This window comes from Hylaeus anthracinus, unplaced genomic scaffold (genome assembly GCF_026225885.1).
Source record: "Hylaeus anthracinus isolate JK02 unplaced genomic scaffold, UHH_iyHylAnth1.0_haploid 11982, whole genome shotgun sequence".
NCBI lineage: Eukaryota > Metazoa > Arthropoda > Insecta > Hymenoptera > Colletidae > Hylaeus > Hylaeus anthracinus.
In genome coordinates, this window is record NW_026534330.1 from 479,320 (window position 1) to 491,420 (window position 12,101).

Here is a 12,101-nt window from a genome sequence, read left to right on the forward strand (position 1 = left end):
AATAAGTGTTATACTTAACAGATATTTTTTTATAAAAAATTTAATATCGGGGTCTGATGCCTGTTGGTCGTTCCTGATCCTTTGCCAATGAGAATCGAGTTAAATTCACCCACCATCTGATGTGAAAGCTAGTGGGGGACGCAGGAGTTTAAGACAATGAGTCACATTGAGAAGACTAGGCGAGGATGCTTGATGATTAACTTAGACTCGTGGAAAGGATATCGATAAAAAAACTTGTCGAAAGAATAAAGCTAGTAACAATTCTTCCATATTTGTTAGTTTAAATACATATATAGAAGTCTTGATTCTTTAAGACACATGTTTGAAAATACAGACAGATCTGTACAAAATTTGAGATACACGTATAAACAATTCAAGCGTGTACAGGTATGTAATTTTCCATCTATAAGTTGTTGCGGGTTTACATGTACACACACAAGTGAGGTATGCACACGGGTATCCAGTGCGCATGTCAGAGCCGGTATCCTGCGTTAAAATCGCGGTCGCATAGTAGCGAACAATTAGTAAAAAGAATTCTTGAAAATATTGATTAAAAAAAAGTAAAGAAATCTGATGAATAATTCTTTAGAAATGTAACTTTATTTAATATCGTAAACGTAATAGATATTTTTTAGTAAATTTGTCAACGAAGATGCAAAATAAAAACTTCCCTTTCAGAATGTATAAAGATGTATATTTATATATATCTTTAACCTCAGTCTCATTCTACATTCAATCTAAAATGCATATATAACCAACGCATATGTAAATACTTATGCATGTGTAAAACGTATTTCACTCGATAGTGTTAATTTTAAAACGGAAACTGTGTGATCTATGTATATCGAACTGGTTTGTAATACACCTTTTGTTTTTAACAGTCGTAGAAAAACAAATTTCGATCTTCCTGTACATTAGTTTAATCATTTCTATTCTCAATTGTGTACCAATCCTGAGAGTACTCACTCTAATTTGTTTCGTCTGCGCATGCGCGTGCCCGTGTATTCCTGCGTTATCCGCGCGTTTCTCGGTAAATCGCGGTCACAAAGTCAGCAGAGCGGATGCGCATGCGCGGATAACATCGCAACGCGTGGCTTGAGAACGTTAGTCTTTGCTTGTCCACCGCGTCGTGTTGACGCATGTGCTCTCTGTCTTTTCCTCCTTCTCTGTTATCTTTTTCTCTCTTCGGTCCTACGGCAATTGGTGAAAGATTCGCCCTTCGCAAAATGGCGGCGCAAGCTACCACCAGAAGAAGACTCAATGAACACGAGGAGAAAACGAACAGCAGAAACGGGTTAACCTTTCACGGAGACTTCCTAGCTAATGGCCATGCCGGTTTACAAAGAAATGGACGTGTACAGGTTAGATCGTTACCTGTCATGCGTATTCTTTTTATTTAAGAGTTACATTAATTGAAATAGTGTCAAAAACACAGTTCAAATTCGTTGAAAATTAACATAGTATATCGTGATCGACCTTCAGATTTGGTTTAATAGAATTTGCTTAAAATAGAATCTAAAATTTGTTTCGCGAACAATCTAAGTGTGCTTAGCTTGTTTGAATTACTTACGTTGTATGTTAAATAGATTCTAATTGAAGAATCTATGATTGATAATGCGAATTCTTTTTTTTCATTTTAACCGTTAGTGACATTCTTATCGCCGATATTTTGTCCATTTCAATCTCTGAAGTCGGTACGAAATAGAGGATCGTTTCTGTTTTGTATTGTATACATACAGTTATTCGATAAAAAACATTTCAGAGTTCAAATTGAATCAATTAAAAAAAAAAACTGAACTAAGTCAACTGTTATCTTGTAACGTTCTATCGTTCGTTTCCATAAATACGTCAAAGTGTGATAAAATTAAGTAATTGTAAGTCCGAGTTACCGTTAATTGGGTGAATCGTTACTATTTATGGCATGAAGTTCGAGTTATTTAAGAGTGATTTGAAATACATTGTAATTTTTTATTAAGATACTTCGATGGTTATATCAAATTATATTGTCAATAAATAATGTTCGTTAATATTCAACAGAAGTTAAAAATAATGTACTTATTTTCCCTTTGCTCTAAGTTACATTAATACGTTCTAACATAAAATAATCAGTGGAAATAACTGTAAAGTGCTAATTGGTAGAATTAAATCGATACATTTTATGTTTTTAATAAATTAACCATAATCATTTTTTGTATACAACTAGATTACTTAGTTTCGTTTACATTGAATATTTAACTGATTCAATTATAAACAATTTAGTACTGGAAGCTTTGATACGTCGCCTATCCTTACGTATCATATGTAGTAAGTCGAAGCAAAAAATTATTTCTTGTCACTTTAAACGAAGTCGATACGTACACGTAATAGTTTATTTTTCAAACAACTATAAACAGCGACGTAATTTCGAGACAACAAACGTTGCGGCATTAATTTTATAAAACAGCTGTGATTGTTGCTGCTAAGCAGCGTACTACTAAACGGAAAACCTTTCGAACGGTCATGAGAAATTGATAAGAAAAATGTAAGCATTGATTTTATATCGCACATTTTTTCGGCTTTATTCGTCAGCTATTCAAAGCTAACCTCAAAATCGTAGCCACGATAAAGTGACTTTATCAAATAAATATTAATTACGACATATACGAAGGAAGTTCCTCGCGTACATTTTACAATCAAACTCATATCGAGCCATAATTAATTGGCAACAATTATTAATTGTTCTTCACGATCACTTCACTTTTAAAGTGCGCAACATGCTTCGATATACGTAGTGTTACTTGTTTATAAGCTTTAAAAAAATATTAAAAATGACCGCCAGGAAGGTTCATAGAGATATGTAAGGGTAGTTGAATGAAAGTATAATTGGTACGCTTGTATAGTTAGATTGTGTGGAAAGTTAAAGAATTCAAAACTTACATACAGATATTATCGTTTTTAGGAAATACAAGTAATAATAAGTATCACCAAGTTTAGAAATTCGTTTGATTTACATGTGCCTTTACATTTCTTTCATTTTTAATCATGTAGAATAGAGTGTTTTCCTGATTTGTCAAATAAACTTCGCTAAATGTAGGTACACGTTTTCGCCCATATGGGATAAGAGAATAAGGTTATTCATTTTGGCATCTTTTTTAAGTTGCACTACTTTTTACTGAATTTTTAGAAAACGTTTTATTTATTATAGCATAAAAATTTGCAGAATTTCCAAGAATGGTGGTATCAATTGCTTTGCTTAAAGATTATATAGTTTATCTGCCAACAGATTTATCAGTACGGCCGATATTGCGGTTGTTATAGAATCTTGGAATTACTCCCGTCAAGGTTCAAACGTTACAGGCATCTTTCGCAATTTGTAGTATAACGTATCGACACATTATCGAAATCGAAACGATTAAATGTAATTATGTTTAAAATATACTTAGTTTACAGAAAAAGAAACAAAGGCAGAACCGACAAAGTCAAGGTCGAAGGAATCGTTCGAGAGAGTACCGTTTATCACGGCGGCATTGACACACCTTGGTTTTTACATCCTTATGTTTCTGGGCTTTATAAATCAATTGTTTTTTACACCGAAAGTTGCGAAAGAATACAACAGAGAGGTAAGACTACTTCTTACTATATTTTTTTTTTACCTTTTATAAGTAAAGTTTCTGATTTTCCACTGCAAGATACATTCTTTAAAATCTTATACGCGGTTTATTCTTCGGCCTTGCGGTACTGATTGTTCTTAATAGCACACATGTACAGAGTATGCTATTTTAATCCTGAATTCTACAAGTTTTGTTGTACGAGATTGTTCAAGGTCACGCGACATTGATCTTGTATACGAAATCTATTATTCCCGTTTATAGGGGAGTACGAATAAATGTATTAATACCTATAAAAAATAAGAATTACGAAATCGTTTGGCAAACATTTTTTTCGAAATTTAATATTCACTCGTGCTGGAAATAAGTTAAAATCCCTCGACGACAGCGAGTCACATTCCGCAAGTCCAGAACATTTCCCAACTGCGAAATAAATCAGAGCGATAATGAGTCGAAAGTGGCGGTAATCGAGTTAAGTCGCGTCAGATTACCATCGCGCCAGAGAAGAATTTTATTGGAATAATAAACGACGATTTGTTCGCGAGGTTTACTCAAGTGAAATAATTTTGTTGCTTGAACAAAAGTGAGTGCGTTGAAACACAGGCGAACTCTATACATAAAATATGCACGTAATGTCTACTTGAAGGTAACTTGTAACGGTTTCTTGATTTATTACACGAAACGTTGTTCGAATGTCTTTAACCAGTTTCACCTCCCTCTTAAATATATATATTTAAATCGTAGACTTGCATAACAATAATCTAAATTGAAAAATGGTACTAGAAGACACGGAGGATACCACATGATACTACATAGGCTACTACTTATGGTATTACAGTACCTATACGTTTTCTAATCTCTGAACTTCAATGTATTCAAATCAATTCAAATTCAAACAGTATTCTGCTCTATTTGAAATAACCTCTTCTTACGTATGTATCTTAGCTTTATATAATAGTTCCAAGGAATTGGAAGCAATGTTTGTAAAGTAGAAATAACAATTTTCTTGAGCCACTCTTCCAAACTAAGTTAAAGTCTGAAGGGACCTTAATATTTGATTTTTTAGTAAAACACGAACAGCGTGGAATATACGGAGTTGAAAATTGTATCAATATAAAAGGTCGTAGGAGATTGACTTCGGTGTTTTCGCGAAACAAACCTCACGCGACCGAATCATATCTCAAGTGTATCGTCTTAATGTTGACGTCTGTGAGACTATTGAAAAACTGCGTATAAGTAAAACGCGATTAATAACGAAAATGAAACGAAACCTTTCGGTTATTTTTGTCGAAATATTTTCAACTCTTTCGATGTCGCGAATAAAAATCGTTGAGTTACTCAACGAAAGTGCATGCAGCACAAAGGGGCTAATTTTGTTAAAATCTACATTTTCAATACATTTTTGGATCTTTCATTTAATATTCGCTTGTACTGCGTATTTTTGGGATAGCCTGTACGTGCCCTAGTGTACTACTTGTGGGAACGATGCAGTGCAATGCTATATGCCATATATAGAACGTTGTTAAGTGGTCTGACCATCTATCTATTGCTCGCTCTTGAAACTATTGAAACGAACGAATTTAAGACTTCTTCGTGCATGAGGAAGCACACCCCCTGCAACTAAAGACTCAAAAATTTCAATTTTTATGTGGAAAACTAATTGCAGGTTACGCCATTGGTCTAATAATAAGCGTAACTGTTTGTTCCAGGGTTACGCACCTCTATACGAAAATTTCGAAAGGTTCTATCTTCGATATGTGTACAGAAGAGTGAGAGATTGCTGGAACAGGCCTATATGCTCTGTTCCAGGTTCCACTGTTACGCTTAAAGACAGAATAACAACGGATTATGGATGGACATTCCAGTAAGTGGGTATACAAAAAAATCTGTTGGAAATTTCATCGATTAAATATTACGTAAATTAAACTTCCTAAAAACGACGAATTTCATACGTGTTCCATTCGATTTCTATTCGATAGCGATGTTGCTTTTTTTCATCATACGTCGAGGTACAATTATTTCTAATTCTAAGCATCTGAATTTTTTCATTCGTATCTTCGAATTCAGGTTCACCGGGACAACCAGAAATTGTATAAATTTGGGATCGTACAACTACCTGGGTTTCGCCGAGGCGACTGGCAAGTGCGCTGATCAAAGTATCGAGACTCTGAAAAAATTTGGTTGTGCTAGTTGTAGTACTCGTCTCGAACTTGGTAATTACTTCTTCCTTTTTTTAACTCTTTGCGCTCCAACTGTCAGCACTGCTGGCAACATTGTTATTTTATGAAAACTGATTAATTTAGGTCATATCATTACTGTAATCATTTTCTTGTTTACAGGCGCAACAAATAGCCCGAATATAAAGAGTTAACTATTTATTCCTTGTTACATAATACTTTGCATGACTCAATCCGTGTCGATTTCTTTTCTTCTAGGAAACATGCCCATTCACGAAGAATTGGAAACACTGACAGCCAGGTTTCTAGGAGTAGAGGATGCGATCGTTTTTGGGATGGGATTTGCAACAAATTCTCTTAATTTACCTTCGTTAATAAATGAAGATTGCTTAGTAATCAGCGACGAAAAAAATCATGCTTCGTTGATACTTGGATTGAGGCTGTCTGGTGCCACTATTAGAGTGTTCAAGCACAACAGTAGGTTTAATCTAACTAAGTTCGATCAGTAGGTTTAATCTAACTAAGTTCGATCAAAGTGAAAGCGGAGAATTTATTGAAAATTTCATATTTGTTCATTCTTTTACTACAGATGTAAAACATTTAGAGAGTTGCCTGAAAACTGCAGTAGTTTTTGGTCAGCCAGGATCTGGAAAACCTTGGAAGAAAATATTAATCGTAGTAGAAGGTATTTATTCCATGGAAGGTACCATTGTCAACTTGCCTCAAATTTTAGAGCTCAAAAAAAAGTACAAAGTAAGTATAATTATTTGCATTTCGAACAGATCTATTATACTTCAATCTTTTGATCTATTGATTTTTAATTTATTGTTACAGGCATATATTTATTTGGACGAAGCGCACAGCACCGGTGCAATGGGAAAACATGGAAGAGGTGTTTGCGACTATTATGGAATTGATCCACGGAACGTGGACATACTAATGGGAACTTTCACGAAAAGCTTTGGATCTGCTGGTGGATATATTGCTGGAACAAAGGTAAATAAAAATGTTCGATGTTTAATCTTTGAGTAATTTGGCTCATTTGTGAAAGTAATAATATTAATCGTAATTCCATAATTTTAGACACTCATAAATCATTTAAGGATATACGGCCACGCTCATTCCTACGCAGTGGCTATGTCTCCACCAATAGCACAACAAATTATTACTTCTATGAGAATAATTGCCGGTGAAGATGGTACGGACGACGGAAGGAAGAGAACGAAGCAGCTAGCGAGAAACACCAGGTACTTCAGGCGCAGACTCAACCAGATCGGAGTTATTATTTATGGAAACGAAGATTCGCCTGTTGTACCTATGCTGGTGTATTTGTTTTCTAAAATTGGGTAAGAAGTAAAAATTTGAGACAACATCAGATTGTAAATTACATCGAATAATAAATTATTGTTTGGATTGATAGCGCAGTTGTGCGAACCCTCACAACACATAACATAGCTGCGGTCGGTGTTGGATTTCCAGCGACTCCCTTGATGGAAGGGAGAATACGATTTTGTCTTTCTGCCGCACACACTAAACAGCAGCTCGATTATGTAAGTGAACTGTTATTTTTCTGTGAAACGATAGAAAAAAAAATATAATAATCTTAATTGTAATACTTGCTAGGTGCTGTCACACATCGAAAGTCTTGCAGATTTTCTAGGTTTAAGATATTCTCGTAAAGTTCGTGATTTGACACCTATAGAGTACTATTCCGATGGAGAGACCGAATGACCTACTACCTAAAAAGTGAATAACCTAGGACGTTCACTTTACTCCAAAGAAGCGCCTTATACTTCTGTGGAGAGACACTGCCTTGGAAGAACACTACATGCATTCTTCTTTTTTATGTTATTTCATTGATCCAGAAGTTACACTTCTCAATCAAAGTACATCACAAAATATTAAGATATTGATAAGTATAGTCGACGAGAGTCTTTTTATTGTTATTCAATATCAAATCAAGAGATTAGCGATCTCGTAGATGAAACTGCTTCTTCTTCTTCTTCTTCTTCTTCTTGTTCGGTATGTAAAATAATAATAGAAGTTCAACATGAGCCGATAGTGTTCCAAGGTTTCTAGAACAGTGCACAACGAATTACATTAAATACTAATGAGGAGAGTCAGGAGTGTGTCAGAGTTCAGTTGGCCCGTGTTTTACGTGCACTAAACTCGTAAAGGCATATGCACATATCGGTGATATAGACTCACACATAGTTCTGTTTTCATCTCGGTAGAGAGAAGGTAGAAGTTCGATATTTTTTTAACGAAGGAAGGAAGGTAGTCGAACCAGAATTTTTCTATGGATAGTCGAGGCTCTTTAACGCATTTTGCTGCACCGACGCACTGCCGCAATTACATTTATTTCGTATCGAGGTTTTCAATCCTTTTGCTGTGGCAAACGTTACATAGGCAGTAGCGCGTCGTGTGCAACGACCCAGAGCTTCGTAGAATTCTCTACATGGGTATATAGTATTCTTCGATAAATGCTAAGAAATCTTCATAGTACAGTGAACATTTATAAAAAGGAGGTACTTGAAGCATTCAACAGAAAGTATTTATTGCGTACAACAGATAGATACGACGAAAGTTATCGCTAAGAAAATCACCGATTGTCACAGCATAAGATTCAAGTTAGAAACGAAAATTGCGAACATGTTTTCTGGTTTGAAAACAATGCAAATTAGTACAATGCCTTTATTAAATTAGATTATATATTTAATTTTTTTTTTTTTTAATAATTATATATATTCCATTTTGGCATCGTTTATATACATATATAAATATTTTTTCGTTTTACATTAAACAATTTTTCAGCACAAGTATTATAAGCATTATTTTTTCAGTTAGGATGTTTTTATAAAACGAACTATTTATTCATAAGAAAAAGAATTAAATGTGCATTTTATTTTGAAAAAATTACTAAAAAGTTTGATTTATACTAATCGATAACGTGCGTCTAATTTCCATTTACACGAAAATAGAGTGAATTAATCATAATTAAATGCAACGTTACGAATTCAACATATTCAGATTATAGTAAAATTTAGATTACCATTAGATAACTATATTAAAATTAAATTTTACTATAAACGAAACGAATTTTTATCTGCGATTGATTTATGTCAAGCGGAACTTTATTTTAGGCAACGTAACAGTTGCGAAATAAAGAATATTTTATGATAAAAAAAAAAACGAAGTATATAGATTGCAAATTTTTTAAAATAAAACGAATTTTTTTTAAGAGAAACCTGAACAAATTCGCTCGTATCCTAATTATTTATTTTGTTTGTAATATCAAGTTTGAATTCGAGATAGTAGATTCTGAATTTTTCCTAAAATAATACTGTTTGAACAGATGCAATCGTTCGGTTCATACGGGGGCTTTATCGACAATACATTCTCGATCGTTAAAATATCTTCTTCCTTTTTAACCGAAAATCTATTTTTCTGAAGCATCTTTATTACGACATTTCTTCGTTCTTCTAACGATGATTGAGGAAGATTCCTTGGCGTGTTTATAAATAATTCTGGTAGCTTACACGGTTTATCTGAATCGATTTTTATATTTTTTATTGCATGACCGAAAACGATTTTTAAACGATTCTCTTGACTGGTCTGCAGCAATACCACACTATAAAACAATAAAGAAATAATCGATACATAGAAAAATAATCAAATATATGTATGTAATACAGCGTGTTGCGGCAAAAATTCTAACCTCTCTGATACAGGATCAACAGTATAAACAACACCAGAAATTGTAGTGCCATCTACAGTTGAAATGTTCACTCTCATACCGATATAACTCTTAAACAACAAAGGATCACTCTTATAAATACTATGAGACCAATTTGAATTATCTTCCATATTGTGGAGAAACAATTTTTCGACACTAGAATTACGAAAACGTGAAGTAAGTTTGAATTATAAGTGATGTGATGTATACTTGAGTTCACCAGAGAGCATAACCGCCGGTGAACCGGTTTTCGTTCTTTCTGCGCATCCTTGCCCTGATTGGCTGTACTCTCCTTCTCGCGTCGGTATACAAACTTGTGTCTCTGAGAACGTACTACGGGTTTGTAGGTGAATCTAAATCGCGACATAACCTCAAAGAAAGTTGGGATTGACAGTTGTCTGTAAATATATAAAGAGTTATTCGAGAAATAAATTGATTAAACCTGACAATGAGAAACTAAAAGATTACAGTCGATCTTACTGTGACTCTATATTGTTATATATCTTAAAAATGGTTATATATGGCGTCTATATCGTGTCGAAATCGGGCGGATTAATTTTTAATCATGACCACAATGTTCCACGAATTGAAAACGAAAAGACGTTTAATTATCCATTGGATATAAAGTTGAGTTATGAAAACAAAAAGATTGTTGTTTCGTTCGGCCAGAAGGATGGGATCAATGGTAAGAAACATATATTCTTAAATACGATTAGATCAGTTATATGGACAATTAACAATGATGATTACCAAGTTACCACGAATTGATTGTAGTGGGACACGTTTTATCAGCAGTTAATGGAAACCCAGTAGTGGGACGGGAACTAGAAAATGGAAAAGATGTATTCGAACTGCTTGAGCAACCAGAAAATTTTCCTTTACTGCTTAAATTTAGCCGTGCTAAGATGACAACAAATGAAAAAATCTTCTTAGCATCCATGTTCTATCCCTTATTCGCAATTGCTAGTCAATTGAGCCCAGAACCACGTTGTTCTGGAATTGAAATTTTGGAGGCAGACACATTCCGATTACATTGTTACCAAACATTAACTGGAATTAAATTTATTGTTGTAGCAGAGCCTACACAAAGTGGAATTGAAATTTTATTAAAAAGAGTGTATGAATTATATGCAGATTATGCTTTAAAGAACCCTTTTTATTCATTGGAAATGCCAATCAGATGTGAACTATTTGAATCTAACTTGCAAACTTTACTGGAGAATGTTGAAAAATCTGGTGCTGGCAGTGTTTGATTAATTATCGTATTATCAATGTTAATCATCATTTATTTATGAAGATGTCAATATAAAACAGAGTTTGTAAATAACTGAAGATAAAATGTAAATGGCAAGAGTGTATAATAACAAGGAAGGATATGTTACATTGTAGCCAGTAATAATTACAAATGTTCTGAATTTTCTTTTATATTTAATATGAAACATAGTACAATTTATTAAAGTACTTAAAAAACATATATCAACACAGCACTTTGTACCAGAACCGATACTCGGATTCCTACTTATGTGCTTTATTATTCTTGTTCATTTCTTCTGCTTTTTTAACAAAAATGAACACATCATCGGCTAAAAGACGAGGTTCTTCGAATGCTGCGAAGTGACCTCCACGTGGTAAGTAGGTATACTGGATTAGAGAGGGATATCTATCTTTAAGTAGAGATTGAGGTGAGAGTAGTAACTCATTTGGGAAGACTGCACAACCTGTAGGTACTTTTATAGGTAGCCTGAAACAGAGTATAATATTTAACACATTTTGTGTTAACTTGTAGCATGTATAATATATAGTATACTATTATAAACCTACTCATCGATTTTTAAAGCTCTGTAAGATGAACTAAAATTCTCAGCATAGAGACGCACACTTGTGGTAATGCTATTGGTTACCCAATACACCATTATGTTATCTAAGAGTTCGTCTAACGTGAATTTTTCCAATAATCCACCATCATCTCGTTCCTTATATGCAGGATTTGTCCAGGTGCTGAATTTCTCCAAAATGTATGCTGCCAGACCATCTGGTGCATTTGAAAGTCCAACTCCTAATACAAAAAGGTTTACATTTGTTGTAAGTCATTATATGTACCGCGTAATGTGTTTTACCTTATCCTGGTAATTTAGAACAGAACGTCTTACCTACTGTGTCTGGTTTTGTAGCTTGTATGTGAAAATATCCACTTTCCTCGATTATCTTTTGTAAAACTTTACCAATTGGATAGAATTTCGAGTAATGTTCGGTTTCGCCTACTAAAGACGGGAAATAAGAGCCGATTACAGACCAAAACAACGTCTTCGGTCCAAAAGTACCACTACACATATTGCTATGTACACCAGTCACTCTAAAAATAAGGTATATGAAAATCCACATTCTCGTTATGTTTCCTATAAAATTTTACTAACTTTTCTGGATAAAGGACAGCCATGTTGGAGGCGATAACAGATCCCCAATCTCCTCCTTGAACATAAAACTTTTCAAAGCCAAGTCTCTGCATCAAGTTCTTAAAGACTACTGCTATCTAAAAGAAAAACTTCATTTAAAGTAATCGTAATTCAAGTAAATAATTTTGAGATACAGATAACAAATCAT

General features: G+C 34.0%; 4 protein-coding genes across 4 annotated transcripts in view; 2 read left to right on the forward strand and 2 right to left on the reverse strand.

Moving 5' to 3' along the window:
- Positions 1-631: 631 nt before the first annotated feature.
- On the forward strand, positions 632-8,884 carry LOC128885987 (serine palmitoyltransferase 2). Its single transcript, XM_054140460.1, has 10 exons — positions 632-1,361; positions 3,423-3,599; positions 5,297-5,451; positions 5,655-5,800; positions 6,023-6,241; positions 6,354-6,517; positions 6,599-6,760; positions 6,848-7,110; positions 7,185-7,314; positions 7,388-8,884. The coding sequence occupies exons 1-10, from the start codon at positions 1,140-1,142 to the stop codon at positions 7,493-7,495; spliced, it is 1,746 nt and encodes a 581-aa protein (XP_053996435.1). The 5' UTR covers positions 632-1,139; the 3' UTR covers positions 7,496-8,884.
- Positions 8,031-9,780, reverse strand: LOC128886000 (gem-associated protein 6-like). Its single transcript, XM_054140488.1, has 2 exons — positions 9,483-9,780; positions 8,031-9,395 (listed from the first exon to the last, which is right to left on the reverse strand). The coding sequence occupies exons 1-2, from the start codon at positions 9,629-9,631 to the stop codon at positions 9,059-9,061; spliced, it is 486 nt and encodes a 161-aa protein (XP_053996463.1). The 5' UTR covers positions 9,632-9,780; the 3' UTR covers positions 8,031-9,058.
- A 24-nt stretch (positions 9,781-9,804) lies between these two features.
- LOC128885998 (trafficking protein particle complex subunit 4) lies at positions 9,805-10,761 on the forward strand. The gene is made up of 2 exons (XM_054140485.1): positions 9,805-10,185; positions 10,275-10,761. Exons 1-2 carry the CDS (start codon positions 10,011-10,013, stop codon positions 10,751-10,753), a joined length of 654 nt encoding a protein of 217 aa, XP_053996460.1. The 5' UTR covers positions 9,805-10,010; the 3' UTR covers positions 10,754-10,761.
- A 147-nt stretch (positions 10,762-10,908) lies between these two features.
- LOC128886230 (juvenile hormone epoxide hydrolase 1-like) overlaps positions 10,909-12,101 on the reverse strand; it is a 2,796-nt gene continuing 1,603 nt past the window's right edge. The window contains exons 4-7 of the mRNA XM_054140930.1: positions 11,915-12,030; positions 11,651-11,853; positions 11,322-11,556; positions 10,909-11,241 (exon numbers count right to left, since the gene is read on the reverse strand). Of these exons, the coding sequence (XP_053996905.1) occupies positions 11,016-11,241; positions 11,322-11,556; positions 11,651-11,853; positions 11,915-12,030 (780 nt within the window). The 3' untranslated portion in view covers positions 10,909-11,015. The remainder of the gene's footprint in view (positions 11,242-11,321; positions 11,557-11,650; positions 11,854-11,914; positions 12,031-12,101) is intronic.

Coding starts and splice junctions, on each gene's coding strand:
- LOC128885998 (XM_054140485.1), top strand. CDS start 10,011: ATGGTTATATATGGCGTCTATATCGTGTCGAAATCGGGCGGATTAATT. Junction 10,186..10,274: donor CCAGAAGGATGGGATCAATG/GTAAGAAACATA, acceptor AATTGATTGTAG/TGGGACACGTTTTATCAGCA.
- LOC128885987 (XM_054140460.1), top strand. CDS start 1,140: ATGTGCTCTCTGTCTTTTCCTCCTTCTCTGTTATCTTTTTCTCTCTTC. Junction 6,242..6,353: donor TAGAGTGTTCAAGCACAACA/GTAGGTTTAATC, acceptor CTTTTACTACAG/ATGTAAAACATTTAGAGAGT. Junction 6,518..6,598: donor AGCTCAAAAAAAAGTACAAA/GTAAGTATAATT, acceptor TTATTGTTACAG/GCATATATTTATTTGGACGA.
- LOC128886000 (XM_054140488.1), bottom strand. CDS start 9,631: ATGGAAGATAATTCAAATTGGTCTCATAGTATTTATAAGAGTGATCCT. Junction 9,396..9,482: donor GTTGATCCTGTATCAGAGAG/GTTAGAATTTTT, acceptor ATTGTTTTATAG/TGTGGTATTGCTGCAGACCA.